We start from the raw sequence: 21,047 nt of genomic DNA, 5'->3' as shown, positions 1-21,047 counted from the left end.
TTTTTTATGGGTTGTACAAATCTTTTCTTAGATCAGAAGACTTAATGAAATTATATATGTATCCTGGCATTGAGTTGCAACCAAGTTAGCTCAATTTTCAGTGGTTAGCTAAACACTTCACTCTCACGCACAGAACCTTTTAAAGGTTATCCATATTAATATTAGTATTTGAAGCCATGCTTTCAAGTAGACTTACTTTTCTAACATAGTGGGATTTTTAGTATACTGTTCTTTAAAATACATTTTATAGTCCAACTTATTTTCTATGATTGGAAGAAGTAGTTCTTTGAATAACTTATCTTCGATCAAGGGCTGGATATGATACGTTGGCAGGAGTTGTTATTTTTTATTTTAAAAAGTTTAGTTTTAAGCAAACAGCCATTTTAATGCCTTCTTATCTGTAGCAGTTGTTCACACTTCTAGAAACTTAAAATTAATGCAGTATGTATGAGACAAAGTTGTGATGGGGCAGAGCAAACTATAAACTGGGAATCTGAAGTCCCATTAGCTAATTTCTCTCTGTTGTCTTACACTGTGGTTATGTGAGAAGAGGATAATGTTCCAGCTCATGATCACTCTGATATTTCATTGAATGTTGTAAGTTTATGAAATGTAGTAAAATATACATTATAGAGCAGTTTGTATGTTTAAAGGTATATGATACTATCATTCTCAAGGCTGGACAAACAGGCTGAAACTGGTCCAGGATCTTGAACAAGTCCTCTAGCAGGTGACAGTTTATTTGCTGCTAATGTATATTATTTTGCCCCACCAGCCCTGTGCAGTTTACAGGTAGAGGGTAGGAAATAATGGCGAAACGAGCTTTGCTGTGCCTGAAATACCTGGGAACTGTATTTCAGTGCAGACTTTTTTCTTTTGAAGCTGTGTGTATTAATGCATAGCATTTACACCTTTGAAGCTTATTTAAGATTTGTGTATGCGTGTTTCTTAGCTGCACCACAGAGCTGACAACTGCATGTGTCATGGAAGAGAAGCCATTAATTGTATCATCAAGTAGTGTAGTGTCACAAGATCCCTAAAACATGATCCTCCCTTTCTCTGTCCTGCTCCCAGAAGGAAGATAAACCAGTGTGGCTGTTTGAGAGGTGGAGCTCTGAGGGTGGGGAATAATGAGAGCACTGGTGCAAGAAGGTCAGGTGGTTCCTGAAGCAAGATGTCATTTAGGCATATCCTTCATTCACTCTTGTTCATTCACCCAGTATCTATTAACCAGGAAAACCAGCAATGAAACTTCCTGTGACCCCATTTGGATCTTGATCTGCCCTCTTAACATCTCAGGTGAATGGAAACCAAGTCATTTTCCACATTCAACTCCCTTCCCCATACCTAGCATCTTTAAGATAGCCGCTAATCTTTCTTGAAATGCTGAGGGTAAATTGTAGTATTGCAGTAAAGGATACAGTTAGGGATAATATCTAGATGGGGGCTATTAAAAACTTTCTTCTGAAGTTATCCCAAACAACCTCAATATTTTCCTTTTTCTTCCTTCCCTGGATACTCAATTAAACTCCTGTTTAATAAGAGTGCTCTTTACAATCTTAGAAAGTGAAAATGCAAGAGTGAAGTGATTTCCACCCCCACCCCCACCCCCCCAATTCTTTGTGCCATTCAGATGTTACCTGTAAGATGAAAACAGGCTATCATGGAGTATTGTTTCTCTTTCACATTACAAAGATAATGAAATTGTAGTCTGTTTTTGCTTTGAGTAAAAATCTTTGCCTATATAAACTGTACAAAAGACAAAGATGCTGGTTCTTTGAAAATACAGTTAGCTATTTTGGATTTTATTTGGTATGTATTCTTCATGGATCTTGTTATACAATCAATTATAATAAATCAAGAGGAAAAATGTATTTCATCTCAGTTTTAGTATAAAAGGTTGGTATACCTGTAGTCATGCTTCAGTGTTTGTTTACAAACAATAATACTGCTTTAAAAGATCCCAGACCTGCATAAAAATTTTGTTCTTTCTCTTCTGAGCTAGGAGAAGCCATGCTTTAAGGGTTCCTTGATTTCTCTTCTAACAAATTGTAAAAATGCTGCATTCAGTGCTCAAGAGTAGGAAGATGGATGAGTGACTGTAAGACAGATCATAAAGCATTCAGATTTTTAACATGTGAAATGTCCCTGAAGGTAAAGGGGGGGTTATAATATTAATTAGGAAAGATACCTTAGTAGTTTAACAAAATTAGGAGGAAAGACAATATTTGTACATATGCAGTGGCCTTTCCTTTAAATATTAAGTAGAATTACCTGTTCTCTGAGCATGTAAGGATCTCTTAAATGTGAATACAGAATGTTGTGTAACATCCGTAGCACAGTATTAAAATGAGCTTTCAGTTTTTGCTGGGAAGAAAACTCTAGAAAGAGAGAGAGGACAGATGGAGGAGCTGCTATTTCATTGGTTAAATCAGAAATACCTATTGCACAGGTAAATTCTGTGTTATTCTAGCACTGGACCTTCTTGTTAACAGTCTGTACATATCAGGAATATTTAACTCAGGCGCTACTGAAGTACTGTTTGAAAACTGCGTTTCAAATAAAACATGGCTAGATGATTTGAGGGTTTAGGTAAATGGTGCTGTACTTAAGATATATTCTTAATTGTATCTGAAAAAGGCACAGTGTCCTTACTTTCAGGGAAATGGCTAAATCGGGACAATGCAGTGGATGTGCTGTATTAATTAGATAAGGAAATCTGCAAGTCTGCTTTTTTTCAGAACAAAAGATCAAATTTCACGAATACTTAATAGCACATTTGGCTGAATGATATAGTGGATGTTACAATAGAGTGATACAGAGGGTGGTATCTGCACAGGGTTTTAATTATGTTTTTCTGCACATCTTTCAAGCAAGGTACAACATGAGAGTAATGTTCTCATTATTTTACAGCTAGTGTTTGGTGGGTTTGACAGGAAGCCACAGAATCTGTTAAAAGAGACTGTGAGTTTCCTGGTCAAATTTTTTTTTTTATTCTTAGATAAATTGAAATTTTTATTGTGACTAAAATCTTTGAGAGGTACTGAGGTACCTCTACTTTTTTAACTATAACTGAATTTGTAAAAGCTCCTATTGGTCCTAACTGGCTGTTCTCTTATCTTGCACATTGAGCCTCCCACAGAGACTTGCTGTAAATTGTGTCAGTGCAGAGGTAGTCTGTTCACAACTCTTCTAGCTTTATTTGGTTCACACCTTGAGGACTTAGAGCCAAGAATACTGTTAGGTGATGGACAGAAAGATATTTTCTATTGGTAAAATTATCCATGATAAAGCTGGAAGAGATGAAGGTGTTCTCATCTCATATAGTGGTCACAAAGCATATTCCAAACGAGGCAGATAAAGTTCCTAAATTTTTTTCTCTGGATGTTCTTTGCTAAGAAGAAAAAAGATGGAATTTTTCTTCTGAATGCCTACATTCACAAAAGCACTTTAATAATATGAACTAGAACAAATGATGCTCAACTCTCCTCCTGTTGAGAAATTGAGGGCTACTTGGAACGTAATTTAGCCCTATTTTTATTCTCTGAAAGCTCATTTGTGTGGATGTTCATGTCATTTACTGAAATTTAATTTGCAAACAAGATTTACTTTAGCTCTGTTTTGAAGTACTAATGCATACAGAGATCAAAAAACCCAAGAGATTTTGGAGTTATTACTGCTCTTCTATGAGACTGTGAATCCATAAAAAATTACTTCAGTTCAGAAAATTAGAAAATTGCATATTAAGTAAGTTCAGTCATGCATAAAATTATACTGTTGTGGTTATCAAGCGGTCAGCATTTTGGTTTTCTAAACACATGAATGAGAGACTTTCTTCAGAAAATTCTTACCAGTTAAATCACTAGTTGTTTCTGCCCCACCTCAAAAAGGGAAAATACCCTCTTTCTGTTTGTATTGATTATGGTTGGAAGATCTGCTGTTAAGATACAAAATATTTGAGCTAGGTATTTCTAGAATAAAATTATTAACTCAAATTTCTGCCATAATCTCGGGAGAGGAGGTTCTTATGTCTTGTATAATTCAATTATTTGTTAATATAATTATTCTGTTGTGTTTTGCCTGTAAAGGTCTTGAACAGTTATCAGAGAGATGCAAAAATATTTTCTTTGGGTTTTTTGTTTGTTTGTTTTTTAAATGTCCAGGTCAAAATCTAGAGATGAAGAGCATGCTTCATGGCACAGGAATGAAGACAAATCCTGACCAAAAGAAACAAGCAAATGGAGTAACACTTGCTCCAGAGGACACCTTACCTTTTCTTAAGTGCTACTGCTCAGGACATTGTCCAGATGATGCTATTAATAACACATGCATGTAAGTATTGCATACAGGATAGAAGAGGCTCTTTGAAGAGGCTCATTTTTGCTCATGAGAGAGCAAACTATCTCTAGAGTGCTGACTGAGGTTCTGTCAAGTGATTTGACCGTAATTGATTAGAAACTCACCGGTTCTGTGGAGAGCTGAGCACTAAAACCCACAGCCATCTGTATGTAAACAGTACTGCTTTCACTGTACCTTAGAACCATTTGCAACCAGTCATTTTGCCCCCAGCAACTGCTTTGAAGGACTGAGTTTTAAGTAACCTGTAGCATTTTATAACCGGGCGAATATTAAATGACCCAAATCTAAACCTTCTGATATGACTACCTGCTTGCTTAGTCTAATATTTCTTCACCTAGTAGTCAAAAGGTAATGTTAGCAACATAGGCATTTACCGAGAATTCTTCTTGTTATGTGTTCATTAGTTGTAGAGTATGAGGGAAAGGCAGGGGAAAAAAAGAAAAGCCTCTGAACATATAGGGACAGGAGGGTAGTTTTAGCTTTGATAGACATAAGAATCCTAACAAACTCATGCACTGATTATGAGCTTGCTTAAGATGCTTTTTTCATGTCATGAAATGTCCCTATTTTTCCGTTTTTCTCTTCATTTACTGTTCCGTGTTTAAGGCCCTTCTGTTTTCTTCCTTAAGAATTAATATAAGGTACATAATAGAAAACATATTGTTTGCTACTGTAATATGAGTCTTCACTTTAACACATAATATTAAGCCTCTCTAAAGCTGTCACTTGGCAGATAAAACAGTTTTTGTGGAACCCAAGGAGGTGGTATAAACACTGCTATCTTTTTAAATGTAAACACAGGTAGTATTTTACAAACATAGCTTTGCACCTAGCAAATGCTCAGTTAGGATCCAGTATTTTGTCTTTAAATTCCTTTGGCATGTATTTTTGCTTTTTACCGCCCTCTAGTGTGTGCAGTCAGTATAGGCCTTATTAATTTTTTGCCTCTGAGCTAATGGCTTTATAGATCATTATTCTGATAATAAAGCTGTTAGAGAGTTAATAACACTTACACAGTGTTCATGTGCAGGGTATTTTATGGCATTATGCTTCCCAAATCTGCATTTCTTTACATTAATTTAAATAAATTTTTGGCAAACATATTTCTGGATTGGTTTTCTGTACTATCTGTATTGAGTGAATGAATGAATTTTTATTTACTTAATAAAATCTTAATTTTACATGTATTGAAAGCACAGTATTGAATACAATGGTACAATACAATACAATTCAATACAATGGTATTGAAATACCATTGCAAATTGGTTTGGGATTCCTTACAAATATTGTTGACATTTTCATGTAGTATAGAAATCAAAGAATTTGTATAAAGAGATAATGGGGAATTGAAGTGCCTTTCTTTCTTTCTTTCTTTTTTTTTTTTTTTTTTTTTTTTTAAATAATGTAATCTGTTGCTACTGTCAACTTCAGAAAGTAGGTTTGGGGGTTTGTTTGTCTGTTTTGCCCTAATGGCTGAATATTTGAGAGCGCTTATATGGGAAAAGTGTAGCTGAGCTTTTGACCTTAAAATAGCCACCTTTCACATACTGGGACTTCTTTTCAAGAGTTTATCATTGTAATTTCAAGAACAGACACAAGTGAATTTTTTTTTTTAACCTATAAAACTGTAATCAGTAAGCCTTTTTAGTAGATCTCCGCTCTTCTACCTCCTCAGTTGTTTGCAAACAACTGCATGTGTGTGGTTGGATATGAGCAATCTTGAAGTGGGGGTGAGGAAGTAGAAGACAGAATATTTGGAAGAAAACATCCCTACAGTGTTCTATTTGAAAATATTGTGGGGGTCTTTTGTTCTTAAACTGTATAGTAACCGCTGTGTTAAAGAAGAATTTTTCTAGATATTGCCATTCTAGTATTCTTAATGGGTTCGTAGTCAACTAATGCTGCATATTAAACAACAGACATGCTGGTAAAGCACAATTGATGTGTTTATTCCAGAACTAACGGGCATTGCTTTGCTATCATTGAGGAAGATGAACATGGAGAACCCACGCTTGCTTCTGGCTGCATGAAGTATGAAGGGTCAGACTTCCAGTGCAAGGTAAAAAATGATTTATTAAAATGATCATTAAAATTTAAGATCTCTGTGGAGATAATGTAGGGAAACTGCATAAGCAGTTTAAATCTCTGTAGTTTACAGCTGCAATCGTAGAATTTTGCATGTTGCCACTTAACCACTGAGAATGGGACTGAACAGTCATGGGCAAGTAGTGACAGAAAGGACATTTAATGGTGTTGAGCAAAGACTGGAATAGAATCCTAGTTTGTTGGAGTTATCTGCAAGTATCTGTAAGCCACTGACAAAATGAACACTGGATATCAACCTTTTACTTCTGTCAGCTGTTTCCTTAGTTGAAGAGACAACTTTATAGTCAACCGAATTGATCTGAGTAGTTTGTTTTAATGCAGAATTTCGTGATTGTTTTAATTTGGAATTTCTTGTTTTCTTCAGTTCATTTGACAGGAGAGCATAATCATAAGAAGTTGTCTTCACAGATTTCACAAGAGCTCCCTTAAAGTTTCATGAACCTGCACACACAGTTTATCAAATGTATATGTTTTCCTGTCCAATGTATGAGGTTTTTTCCTTTTCTAGAAGAGTTATGTATCGTTAATTGCATTAATAGAACTTGCTTTTGATTTAAAGATGTGTAATAAAGCAGACTGCTGCCTTGAGAACTTCTTTATCTGTTACAAAAGTTGGAACGGAAAGCACAGTTAATAAAGCAAGGATTTGTTTAGAAGACAGGCTAATCTTCTAAAGTTTAGCACTAGCTGAGCAAATGAATATTGTCTTGGAAGACTGGATTTTGCTTTTTCTTTTGTCACATTGCTTACATTAAAGAAAGCTTTCAGAGGTAATCACCAGCTGGGTTGCTTCTCTCCCCCCCGCCCCCCCATCACTGTTTTGGATACTCAATTTTAAATCTCTAGGACTCGAGTTTCTATATAATGTAGCTGTCAGTAGCACTGCTTTTTGGAAGCACTGTTGACTTCAGTTATAGCTGTGAATGTTTAGGGTTACTGCAAATCAGACCTGAGGTGTCGTTATGACCTCCTGAAATTGTTCTTGTATTTATATTAGTGTCTTACCTTCAGATTAATTTTCATGCCCCTCCATCTTTTATCTGGTGTTCTGAAAATGTTTTTGAAGCAAACAATGCTGCTATGATGAGTGCAAGAGAAAAACTTCTAAAGAGATTGGGTTTTTTGGTCTTAAGAGCAGTATTTATTTAACATACAATTAAGTGCTTTTGACCAAGCTTAAAAATTTTGCAATGTATGAAATAGTAGCTTAAGAAGGAACCATCTGTTTCTGTGCACCAAGTAAGAAAGTTCCATGAAAAATAAAAAAAAAGTGAACATAGAACGTATGCACCCAAAGAGATTAGATGATGCTTATCTGTCACTGTGAAGTTGTCTCATACATTAAATGGTGAGGTTGAACTGTTTTTTTTTTTTTAAGTAAAATAGCTTAAACTTTTCTCTGTGCTGTGTTCTGTCAGTAGCATCACCTGTCCCCATCCTAGCTGATAACTTCAACATCTGAATGTTTATTTAATTCTGCTTCAACAGGACTCACCTAAAGCACAATTACGTCGAACAATCGAGTGCTGTCGGACCGATTTCTGCAATCAGGATTTACAACCAACATTACCACCACTTGATAGTACAGGTAAACAGCTCCTAGATGTTCACACTGCTACTAATAAATGCTGTGTGGATTCTGTTCTTCCTGATCAACAGATAAAAATAAGGAGAAAATGTAATTACAGTATTGTACAGATCTGGTTTTTCCTTACTAAGTAATTTTGATATGAAGCTTTCTACTACACTTTATACTCTATTTCTAGTTTTCCTTTTCTGCCACTTCCAAGTTAATCTTTTCCTCCATCAGTCACTATGGTATTTTTATTTTTGTACTCAGTTTGCTCATATCTTGATCTGCATGTGATCTTTTGATCTGTTTTTATTCTGTTTCCACAGCCTGTTCTCTTTTCTTTTTAAAATGGTTTTCTTAATCTCTGCTGTGCTTTTGCCATGATGAATGTATCTTAAAAACAGTATTCTGACATTGTTAACTGTTATCTACTGTAAATTCATTCTCTTCTTTCTGTTGTTCCCAGTGAAAATAGCTTATATTTTCACGCACTTATTCATTGCTAGACAAGTTGTACTGGTTTAACTGTTGCTTAATGCCTTCCCGGAATCTTACTGCTGTAAATCCTTCATTTCTATTTCTAAGAACAAACTAACAAGAGTCAACCAAAACCAACAACTCCAAAATCTCAAGTTAAATCCTTTTTTTGTTGTTGTTGTCATCCAAATGAAATTATCTCTGATTTTCTAGTGTAAATACTTTGATATCAAAAACAGTATAAATTTTGTGAAATTTCATGTGAACGGATATGTTATGCATCAGCTGTCTTGCTCCTTTCTCACATTTTGCAAGTGGCTCCACATACAGTCACAGAATCACAGACTGGTTGAGGGTTGGGCAGGACCTCTGGAGATCATCTGGTCCAACCCTCCTGCTTAAGCAGGACCACCTAGAGCCAGTTACACAGGACTATGTCCAGACGGCTTTCGAATATCTCCAAGGAGTGAGACTCTACAGCCTCCTTGGGTAACCTGTGCCAGCGCTTGATCACCCTCACAGTAAAGAAGTATTTCCTGATGTTCAGACAAAACCTCCTGTGTTCAGTTTGTGCACATTCATATACACAATATATGAAAATATCATACCTAAATAAACTGTTTACAATAGATGTTTAATTAATAGACTTTGGAAACTTTCCCTTTTTTTTTTTTAATTAGATGGACTTTTTGATGGCAGTATTCGTTGGATGGCAGTGTTGATTTCTATGGCAGTCTGCATAATTGTCATGATCATCTTATTTAGCTGCTTTTGTTACAAGTAAGGAAAGTGCTTTCTTTATTGGCAACATTTTTAATTTCCTAAATGAGTGTAAACAGAACAGTTATTTTGTATATATACTCAGTTAATCATATGTATTTCTGACAAAAATAGATTGGAAGTGAAACTGTTGTAATTTAATTTCACATTTCTGTGGATAGCAGTTTGCGTTGCTAGGTAAAATGAAATGTTCACAGTATAGAATTTAAGTGAATTTGATACTTTCCTCTGGCTACAAAGTGTTTACAGTTTTCTAAGCTACATATAACTTTCATGCTATAGCATCCAGTAAACAGGAATATCATACTGCTTTTTATGTTTCTGGATCTTCAGTCACTTTTGATAGTTAAATTCTATCTACTTCTAAGATTTACCTTTGTAAAGTGCTTTTTGCAAACCTAAAGCAACAAGGTTGTGTTTTATAACTTTTCCTTTTTCTGCTGTTTCAAAACTAAATAATCGACCAGCTGAGCTATGGCAATTCATGCAGGTACAGTTTAAGAGACTATGCCTGCTTCTGTCAGCTCCAGCCCTGTGCTGGAGATGATCATTGTTCTAGTAGTTTCAGAAATGTGCATGTTGGCCTCATCTGCGTGGTTCAAGGTTCAGTCTGTTAGTTTAAACCAAAACCAGCGGTGTTATGCTAGTAACACTGGCTGTGAGCTGAGTATTAAAAATGCTGGGTTTCCACCTGACTCATAATAAACTGATGTGCCTCTGCATGTATTACAACAACTTCTTAATACTAAAAACCTGTCAGTTACATTTCTGAAAAAAAAAAAGGGTACAGTAAAATCTGATTTTTTTTTTCCTTTTAAGAAAACTTGTACATTTAAATAGCTTTTTTTCCTAGCTCAATTTCCTACATATTTTGAAGAGTGTTTTGGAGTTCAGCTTAATTTCTCCTGTTACTTTTGCAGGCATTACTGTAAGTCGATGGCAAAGAGGCACTGTTATAATCGTGACCTGGAACAAGATGAAGCATTTATTCCAGCTGGGGAGTCATTAAAAGACCTTATTGACCAGTCACAGAGTTCTGGGAGTGGATCAGGACTACCATTGTTGGTAAATCATAAACTAAGATTCTTCTTCACTGAACTTCTCACCATCAAATACAAAGTTTGGTTTGTACCTAATGCCTAGAACAAAGCAGTTTATCCATACAGTATGTTAATTATTTTATATGCAATTACTGTGAAAGATACAGTACAAACTGAACAGGTATGAAAGCCCATCTTCACATAATTAACTAAAATGAAGTGCAAAATTAGATTATATGTTAGGAAATCTGTTGGCACCAGCAAAATTTAAAGAAAAATTAGAGCCTACAGACATTAAGATAAAAATGCAATGAATGGATAATACAAGTACCGAATTGAGCAAACTCAAAGATACTTTTTTCTTAGTGTCCACTGTCCAACAAAATATATTTGCTTTTTATTGGCTGATAGTTGTTCATGATTTTTGATTCACCATCCTATATAATACTTGCATAAAAATTAGCCAGTGAGACAGATGGCTGTAATTATTTATAAAATAGAAACAAATAGAATGCAAGGGAATGCATTTCAATTAAATAAGAAGTTGAGCTGATTTAATCTTTTTGGGTTTGTTATACAATTCTTCCTTGGAGGCAGCAATAATGAGTTTGAAGTGGGAATAGTGGAAAATAATATAGAACAAATTTTACAATGGGATCAAAATTCAAAGCAATTCAAGCTTGAGAAGCAGCTTGTCCAGGTGCTTTTGGTTAATGACTGGGTTTTCCTCCTCCACCTTCCCCCTCTCTTTTTTTTTTTTAAACTTTTTTTTTTTCTTCCCTAGGTTCAGCGCACTATTGCCAAACAAATTCAGATGGTGAGGCAAGTTGGAAAAGGACGATATGGTGAAGTGTGGATGGGCAAATGGAGGGGTGAAAAAGTCGCAGTGAAAGTGTTTTTCACCACAGAAGAAGCCAGTTGGTTCCGAGAAACAGAGATTTACCAAACTGTTTTAATGCGTCATGAAAACATCCTTGGTAAGGAAGCAGTACATTGTTTGGCTGCTGGAGAGCTTGTGTGAGGGTGAAGAAGGAGGAGTTCTTAGTAGGTGGCTTGAGGGGTATATGGCGGCTTCTATGGATTAACCAGATGAGTGTCCCTTAAGGTAGGCTAATAAAATGTTGTTAAAAGGGTAGAATCTTGCTGCTCTTGGTGGTTGGAAACATATTTGCAATCTCTTTGCTGGAAGACTGGAATGGTAATCTCATGTATAGTTGAAATCTGAGCTTTTATATTATTAGTTTTCATAAGGGGATCAGGTATCTCTTGATACAGTCCAAGACAATATAGCTTTAGGAATTCTTACTAAATCTGTTGCATAAAAAAATTATGTACAAATAAATTGTAACTTTGTTTATATATTTCATAGGTTTCATAGCTGCAGATATTAAAGGCACTGGCTCCTGGACACAGCTTTACTTGATTACAGATTATCATGAAAATGGATCGTTGTATGATTTTCTCAAATGCACTACGCTAGACAACAGGGCTCTCCTCAAACTTGCATATTCTGCTGCATGTGGACTGTGCCATCTACACACAGAAATTTATGGGACACAAGGCAAGCCTGCTATTGCGCACAGGGACCTGAAGAGTAAAAACATCTTGATAAAGAAAAATGGAACCTGCTGCATTGCTGACTTGGGTCTTGCAGTCAAGTTTAACAGGTAGATGAACAAATCCTCTGTAATGGGAAAACTTTTATATAATTTTTTTTTTAATGCACCAGATGTCCAATTTGAAAGGAAGTTGGAGTCATTTGGTTGCACGCTTTCAGTTTTTTTCAGTTTTGAGAGTAAAATGCTGTTCTTCCTTTGAATGCTGGTAAGCATCAAGATGAAAAAAGGTTGTTAAGAGAACAATGAAAAGACTCTTGTGGAAAATAAAAGTAGTTTTGTAGAGGAAAGGAAAAGGAGACTAATTCATTCGTTATTCAAAACCAGCCTTTCATAGTAGTTTCATTATAAATTATCTCATAGAACATTTTAACCGTGTAAAGGGAGTTGAAACTTAATTGAAAAAATAATACTATAATAGTATTATTGAATACTTTTAAATTTCAATGGTGCCAGAGACTTGTCTTTTGCTACAGTAGAGCCTGAAAGAAAGCATAAGCCCTTGCAAATAATTTTCTGAGTTGTTACCAAATATATTAATTTTTACAGTGGTTTTTAATTCATTTTTTTCATATGTGTTTTCAATGTCTTGCAAAACAAGCAGTAAACTGTCAACTTCCATACTCACTATCATTTTTCTAGATAATCTTTTTCAGGGAAGTACAATGTATTGTAAGTGTAGTATTGAGAGGGGAAATAAAAGAAAGAATTTTATTTGTAAATGGGAGCTTTGCAGCGTAGTGATTGCATCATACAGGATTTCATCCATGTCTTGTAATAGTCCTCAATTCACTAACTTCCTAATATTTTCATATAGTGACACAAACGAAGTTGATGTTCCCTTGAATACTAGAGTGGGAACAAAACGTTACATGGCTCCAGAGGTCCTAGATGAAAGCCTGAATAAAAACCATTTCCAACCGTACATCATGGCTGACATCTACAGTTTTGGGCTGATCATTTGGGAAATGGCTCGGCGCTGCGTCACAGGAGGTAAACTTTAAAAAGTTCTGTACAAAATCTGCCAGGCCTTTGACTCACTTTAATAATACTTCTCCAGGGAAATAATATAACAAGCCTGCTATATCAACAGACTTGCATTCTTTAAAGGCAGTAGTAACAGTCTGTCCAGAGTACAGCTTGAAAATCACTGAACTAAACCTTTTTGATTGTTACAATTAAGCATCTCAGGCTTTTTTTCCTTGCTCAAAAAGCAGAGTGCCTGGTCTGGCAGAAATAGTGGGATGCAGATGTATTTCACCCCTGTGCTGTTGTTAAAACTTTTTAAATGTAATTGATAAGTATAACAAAAGAATAATATCTTGCATTTCTGGTGTCATTCAGTTTTCTCCTTACACATACTTTTGTGACTCGTCCTTCCTTTTCTTTCATTCTTTTTTTGTGACCTTATAGATCTTTACTTGTATTCTCTTCTTCCATCTTATGCTTTCTCCCTGTTTCTTTGTAGCATGTGGTGGATTAGAAGATGCCAAATTCTACATTGGGTATCAAAGTCAAAGGGACTGCAAGGAATTATTGTAGCTATTAAACTTAATATTCATAATATTGGAGCTTTTTGGTAAATGTCTAATCATTACAGTGAAATTTTGGACTTTTATCACAGTATAACAGTGTGGTGGGTTTGCCTTGGCATAAAATTGAGTTAACTTTTGCTCCTGGCTAAGGAAATCTCAGAGTAGATATATAGATTTATTTTATTTTTTTAAATGTTTCTTGATCTTTCACAATTATCTCCAGGTATTGTTGAAGAGTATCAGTTGCCATATTATGACATGGTGCCAAATGATCCATCCTATGAGGACATGAGAGAAGTGGTGTGTGTCAAGCGCCTACGCCCAGTAGTATCAAATAGATGGAATAGTGATGAAGTGAGTATGCTGAAAGGAGAAATTAGTTCAGTTTGTTCATTAATATGGAAAGGTATTTTAGTTGAATAAATACTAAAATATTGTAACATAGGAACTACATTCAGACATTCTGATGTTTTGAAAACCTAACAGCAACAATAGGAGAAAGATATGTTTGAAATCAACTCAAAATACCATATTTTTTTAATGTATCTTTTCAGTGATCTAAGGGGAAGATACCTTTAAGCAGCATTCAAGTGTATGAATACTGCTGTAACTGAGATCTTCTTTTTAGATAGTGGAATATTTTTCAGAGTTTTGACTGGAGCTAAAACTGAAACGAGTTTTTAATTGGTTTTATTAGTCTTAGTATATATAGCACATTGGTTTGTCGCATAAGGTATTTCATAGAATACAAAACGATTTCTTTGTGTTTGTAGATTTCCTCTTTTTTCTTTTTTTTTCTTTTTTTCTTTTTTACTGGTACATTCCAGGGCAAGCCACGATATAACTAAAATATTAAATTTAAATGTGTCTTTAAAGGGCCACAGCTTGAACGCAGTAAATACGATGTAACTATTTCACTTAGTAAGCTAGATATGCCGTATCCTTTCTTCCCCAAATCCTTAATTTCTTTTAGGAATTCCCATTTTTTTTCCATATTATTTTTTGACTGCTGAAAGAACTTTTGTCACATCTTCATTTTCAGTGAAAAAGTCCTCTACAGTTTCTCTGCTATATATACGGAAATTTTTTTTGCTTATCGCTACCATTTTTGTACTGCTGTTCTTGAGTTGTCATGATAAGTTCGGTAATGCATCTTTGTGAAACTAAAGAAACAGTTCAGTTAGTTCCAGCTACTGTAATACTAGGCAGTGTAGGGGTGGGAAAAGAAGGATTGGGATGTGGTTGTTGTGTTTTGGGGAGTTTTTTGGGGGTTTTTTTGGTTGAGCTCTTTATGATAGTTCTCTATCAGCAATTCTACAGAAAATGTAGAAGTTGCACATTTGGACTTAAGAGTTGTATAATTTGAGCTTGGCGGCAAACCCAAATTATACACCTCTCAGGTCTGTCAGTTGTTACAATACTGTTCCTTTGTTTTTTATTTTACAGTGTTTAAGAGCAATATTGAAATTAATGTCTGAATGCTGGGCTCATAATCCTGCCTCAAGGCTCACTGCCTTGAGGATCAAGAAGACACTTGCCAAGATGGTGGAATCGCAAGATGTAAAGATTTGACATAGTAAATTGACATTGGAGAGCAAAGCTGGACTCCTAGATCTTTTCACTCAAACATGGGTGAGACCTATGTGGAAAGAGGAAATAACTGAGATTCAGTATATTTTCTCAGCACACTTCTACAGGCTGCTAATCAAATCTTTCAGTACTTCATAGACTGTGATGCTGAGAGCCTCTATACAGTACATGCTACGTATATGGACAGCCTTGATAAAATATACGTTTTGGTTTTGTTTGAGCTGCATTGAGACTTCAGTCATACTTAGTGAGTCTCCAGTAAAACTCTGGGTACTGAATTGAATGTTCAGATTACGGTGCTTTCTGTGAAAGCCTAACAAGCTATATGGATGCAACAGAGATGGAGAATATAAGCTTTTTTTTGCCTTCTACCTGATAAAACCTAGTCAATCCATACCAAGTTTTTGTGAAACAGCCTGTAGGTTATGAATCTGTTTGTGATACTACTCAGTTTAACAGTTCCTTATGCCTTTTTGTGTGTGCCAGGATTATTTTGCTGTCATTTGGAATAGGTAAGAAATCATTTAAATGAACAAAGTTTCATGGTCAGGGCTCCATGCATTTTGTGGCTCCACAATCAGAGATTTGCTACAGAATTTACTTCTTGCCATTAAGTTATCTTCCAGAATTTCCGTTTTAATTTTATTTCTATTCTTGTTTTGGTCACAAGGAGAACTGCAAAAATGTGAACCATTAATAAATTAAGGAATGCCTACCTGAGTCCGTAGAGAGCTTGAAACAATCTCTCTTAGAAGTGAGATGACCAAGGCAGTCTATACCTAGTCTAGTGGGCTCCATAATTGGATGACTATGAAATTTGGTATATTTTTCACAATGCCACATGGAACCAGCATTTTTGCTGTAGAATCTTAACAGAAAGACCATTGATGATGTGTTTTGCCTTTCTACTTTATTGGGACTCACTGGTAGGTGTCTGCCATGCTCTGAACTTTTTTCTATACAGGAGGGAATCAGTCAGCTGTAGGAGCATGCTTTTTCATCATTTGACAAAACTAGGCAGAAGATAAGTTTTGAAAGGCTTGAGAACAAGTCTAATATACAGACACAGAAGAGGGAAGGCAGGAAGTGCAGGCCGGGAACTCAGAAGATTAGAGAATACAGTAAAGGTCAAGACCAGGAGAACTGAATATGTGAACTGTTGAAGATAAGATCCACAATGTGCAGAAGATTTTGAGCTGGGTTGCCCTGATGAAAATGCAGGAGGCCACATCTGTGGGCCACGTAGTGGACAGCTACAAAATTCAAGATTTGAGGCAAGGTAAATCAGTGGGTGTTTTAAATTCTAGTTAGGCACATCTGGGAGGAATGACATTGAAAGATAATTCATGAAGATAAAGTTAACATAACTGCAAAATTTGGTCCTATTGTGCCAACTATTTGGCATGCACAGGAAACTGTAGTTCCCTCCTTTTCTTCACAGATCCAGACAAGTTGGTTAAAAACCAGAACCCCTCCATGAGGTTACTGTAAGGCAGAATTACTGATTTATAACTCCTTTGGCACTTCTACTTTGAAGTTAGAAAATAGTACCATAACTCAAGTTGAAGCTTCAAATACAGGAATCATCAGAAGAATGAACACACAGTATTGGAACCATTGAACCTATTTGATAATTTAAGTGCCTATAACTTTGTACTGTAAATCTTGTTCTAGATAACTTTAAGAAGGGAAGTTATTTATATGGTGTGTTTTGTGCTTTAGTAAAAAAACCACCTAGTCCTAGGTACATGTGTACAATTAGATACATGCACACACACACATATATGCCATAGTCGAGATTTGAAGAAAAAAGTTAGGAATAATATTAAAATTGATGAAAAAATGTTAAAACTTCAGACTGATTTATGCCAGATTATTTGTTGTCTTAAAATATGTACATGGAGATTGTTTTGATATGTTTAAATTTCCCTTGAAAATACAACCGATAGAAAACAATGTAATGCAGAACTAATGTGATTTGTGAACAATTACAACCTTCTAACATGTTATTTTTTTGTTCTAATTCTGTAGTTCACATAATGTAAATGGTCAGGCAAAAGATTGCAGTATTTTTATTTTCTATTGTGATGTACAGACTTTATTTAACAGTTCTACATATTTTATAGAAAACTAGCTATTTCAAGGGACATTTCTTTTTTTTAAAAAATAAAGTCATTACTTTTGTTCAGTAATGCCTTTAAGTATTAATATGTATTCTGGCTGAAAAGTTCATAGGTGTGTCAACTATGATTTTAACTTATTTGAAAACAGCAAGAGATATATGATATTGTGCCACAATCCTCATGATAAAGGGCTTTTTAAAAGAACATTTCTCCGTCCATTGCCAAGAAATAATATTATGAGTTTAAAATTGTTAATCATGTCTTTGCGCATAATTTTTGCACAGGTAGTTGGAAAATATTTGGTATGAGCCAAAAAAAAGTAAGGGATAAGCTTTTTTTTTTTCCTTCTCAAGGTGTTTTATCAATAAGAAGGAAAAATGTTTATATAGGTACCCTGCTAGCTTAAACTTTCAGAGCATGGAGATCTATTTAAATTAACGCATTCCTATTTAGAATATTTTTAAATTTATTTTAGAAGTTACCACAGCATTATTAGTTGTAAACTTGTTTTATGAATTTTTTAAATTCATTTTTCCCAGGTCTTCAGGAAGCCATTGCTGGAAGTGTGAATTTCGATAGTTTTTAATTATTCACTTATTTTTTCCTCCATTGTTTAGGCATTTGCAGGGCAATAGGATGGTGATCTTTGGTAGACATCTTAAGACCTGAGTTGATTTACACATTCACTTTAACACAGAAGAAGTGAGCTGACTGCTGCAAAGATGATCTTTGATAGTAAAAAAAAAATCTTTTCGCCTTAAGCTTAACCTTAATTTTTCAGCACTTCAGTTATTAGGTTCATACTCAAACATGTCATGCATATGCAGTTGTCATTGTCCTGGGCAGGAGCTGCTAGGTCCTTAGCATTCCTTGATTCCCTGATATTCCAAAAAATGTTATTGCTAAAGGACCTGGTTGCATAAAGCACTTGAGCACGTATCTACATTCCATGCAAAGTCATTCACTGTTTGGAGCCCAAGTATATCTATACTGGTATTTTAGCAATCATTTGGGGAAAAAAAAAAAACAAACAAACTTTGCTCAAAGCTAGCCCATTAATTTTTACATAATTAAGCATACTTAGTGCAGATTCTAAAGCTAAGGTGTTACTTTATGCAAAACTGTAGAGTTCAGAAGCTTTTAAGGTCAGGGAGGGTAATAGGATTCTTCTGTTGGAGTGTGACTAATCTCATTTTGTTGGTCAAAATTTTAAGCATTTGTCATGCAAAAAAAAGATTCCCCCAAAACTGGCAAATGTGTTTTCATTCTTTTTTTTTTTAACATAAAAATCAGAAGTGTGGAAAATATCTTGGGGAGTATCCAGACTGTGCCTTGGAAATTCTTAAACACTTGCATATGGACAGGTTTTTTTGTATTTATTTAACCTGCTCCATGTGATTTCAGTTAGGTGGAAAATAATTTGAGTCACTTATATAATTCTTACTGTTACAGCAACTGAAAGGAAAGTTTCTGTGTTCCTGGTGAACTTGTAAATTCCACAAGAAATGTGATAATCCTACAGAAAAATGTAGGCTTACATTTTGAGTTATTCCGAGTTTTACTCAGTATGTAATTTTTCCTGAGTTTTACTCAAGACACTGACAGTTTTCCCAATATCCATCACTTTTCTCCAATTATTTTCTTCATTAGTCTATTTTGAGGTATTGAATAAAACATAAAATTAATATTTTAAGTTACCTCCATAGTAGTCTAGAATCAAATTTTAGATCTTGATCTAAATGACCATTTGAATGTGTTTATAAAATAAATAATTTGGATACATTTCATCTACTCTATCTTCACAGACTGTTTTAAGGGTCTAAAATGTTTGAAAAGCAAAGATACTAAGTTAAAAAGCATTCTTTGGCTATTGCAGATATTTTTAAAGGGAAGTTACGCGCTCGTCTCTGTCAAATATTAGAATGATTTAGCACTTCCTCATTCTCCTGACAGTGCCTCTGAAGTCAAAAGTCTTTATCCTGTGCCCACAGTCTTTATTGCAAATAGGGGTGATGTCTAAAAATGGCTGGCAATGTTGCACGATACAGCGCTTTATGGAGCCATGGTGTATTAGTCTGGGTTGGTATACCAGAAGTGGAGTGCACATTACTTCTAATCTTTGAACAAATCTCATGTAATTGTTGCTTTGTAATATTTTACCTTTGAATGCAGTTATAGAAGCCCACATCATGTAGTGACATTTGTGCTCTGACATGCCATGCCCAAAATGAAATGTACTATATTGTATACAAGAAGAATAAATAACATTGTAGTTAACCTAGAGGAGATGTAAATAAAATATGAAAGAAGAGTGGAACAAGGCAAATGGTCACACTCTTGTGTGTGTGTTATATGCCAGAAGTGTAGAATACTACTTTAAAAATGTAACACACTAATGTATTTTGTACAGCATCTGCTTTAGAAGGTGCCTTATTGAGTTTACCATGAATTGCTTGTTCTGTACACAGATTATGTCCAATGTATCATTTTTAAGTAAATAACCTTATTTTAGTACACATTAGTTATGTGTTTTGTTACTATAAGATTTTGCCTTAAAAATGTAATGACTTGGAAATCATAATACTGTAACTAAATAATTCCCTACTTTTTAATACCTCGTTTATGCTTTTTTTTCCCCACAGTCTTTGAATAAGTTGTTAATGATCACTTTTATTGTTCAATGGTGTTCAGAATTATTTGGTGCTCTGTAAGTTCAGGCGCTGTGTTCCTTGGACTAAATTCGGGCACAACAGTAAAATCAATGTTTCCTTCTCCTGATTTTTATCCCTGTCTTATAGCAAAGCCAGAAGCAAGTCAAAATTGAATAATTCTTTTATTTGAGCATATGCAAGTTCACATGTTTGTTTTATCCATATAAATTTGCCTCAAGCTCTTCAAGTAAAAAGAGAAAAAATAAAGGGATGGGGGATTCTGTAACTGGCTTTTGTTCCCTCTGTATACAACATTCTTTCTGTGTAGTGATATCCAAACAAACAGATTTGAGTTAATATACTTAGGTGCTGTTGGTTACAAAATTATGCAGGTGCTTCTGTATAGCCTGCTAAATTCACTGTTTTCTATGATTCAAGCAAATGAAGACTAGTCAAGGGAATATCTCATCTGTGAGTTCACAATTCTATAAAATCTCAGAATTTATTTTGCCATTGCAGAAAAGTATCGGCTGCTGTTCTCTGTAGAGTTCACTTTCAGTTTGCAAGCAGGAAGAAGTAAGATCAATTTCTATTCTCTTTTGCCTTTGATCAGGAATAATCTTAGCTTTAAAGATAGTTTTTTTACAGTAGCTAGAGAGTTTTGATATCTGAGCATCAAATAAACTGTTATCAGTGTATTATAAAGATAATTATAACACTTTTTTTTTTTTCTGTGAAGTGAAGCGTTAAATTCTGGCATTAGAGTTCTGGAAAGTACAGTGGAAGACTAGACTGTATGTAGTTTTGAACCTTTTTTCCTCAGTACATAATACCAGGAAATTATACTGCACAAAGATTTGGTCTCCTTATGATTAGTATCTTGGCAAAGTAAACTTTTTCTTATGTTTGTGGCTATTGTGTAGTTTGTGGAATATCTTCACTGATTACACTGATCATGGTTGGATTGAAAACTGGGATTTTTATATTAGTGTTACAGGAGGACATAATGAAAATACCGTGGGTAACTGAAACTTTTTGCACCAGTCTTCTTTTTGACAAGCCCTCCCCCCCCCCCCCCCAAATGTTGCTTCTTGAAATGACCACAGGATGGTGCTATATCCTAAAGATACGGAGAGCCTTTTGCAAAAATTGGGAGGTTTTGACAAATGAAAATAAATTCTACTGCCTGCAAATAAT

At 35.0% G+C, this 21,047-nt stretch overlaps 1 protein-coding gene across 2 annotated transcripts in view; it reads left to right on the top strand.

Annotated features, from left to right (window-relative positions):
• BMPR1A (bone morphogenetic protein receptor type 1A) overlaps positions 1-18,210 on the top strand; it is an 85,489-nt gene extending 67,279 nt beyond the window's left edge. For both annotated transcript variants that reach the window (XM_075505245.1, XM_075505244.1), the window contains 10 exons: positions 4,164-4,332; positions 6,316-6,418; positions 7,954-8,053; positions 9,196-9,295; positions 10,216-10,360; positions 11,120-11,312; positions 11,705-12,002; positions 12,769-12,944; positions 13,710-13,840; positions 14,933-18,210. In XM_075505245.1, coding sequence (XP_075361360.1) covers positions 4,164-4,332; positions 6,316-6,418; positions 7,954-8,053; positions 9,196-9,295; positions 10,216-10,360; positions 11,120-11,312; positions 11,705-12,002; positions 12,769-12,944; positions 13,710-13,840; positions 14,933-15,058 — 1,541 coding nt within the window. In that variant the 3' untranslated portion in view covers positions 15,059-18,210. The remainder of the gene's footprint in view (positions 1-4,163; positions 4,333-6,315; positions 6,419-7,953; positions 8,054-9,195; positions 9,296-10,215; positions 10,361-11,119; positions 11,313-11,704; positions 12,003-12,768; positions 12,945-13,709; positions 13,841-14,932) is intronic.
• The last annotated feature ends 2,837 nt before the right edge of the window (positions 18,211-21,047 follow it).

This window comes from Mycteria americana, chromosome 6 (genome assembly GCF_035582795.1).
Source record: "Mycteria americana isolate JAX WOST 10 ecotype Jacksonville Zoo and Gardens chromosome 6, USCA_MyAme_1.0, whole genome shotgun sequence".
NCBI classification, from domain to species: domain Eukaryota; kingdom Metazoa; phylum Chordata; class Aves; order Ciconiiformes; family Ciconiidae; genus Mycteria; species Mycteria americana.
Note: the sequence above shows the minus strand (reverse complement) of the source record. Positions and strands in the feature narration are given on the sequence as shown.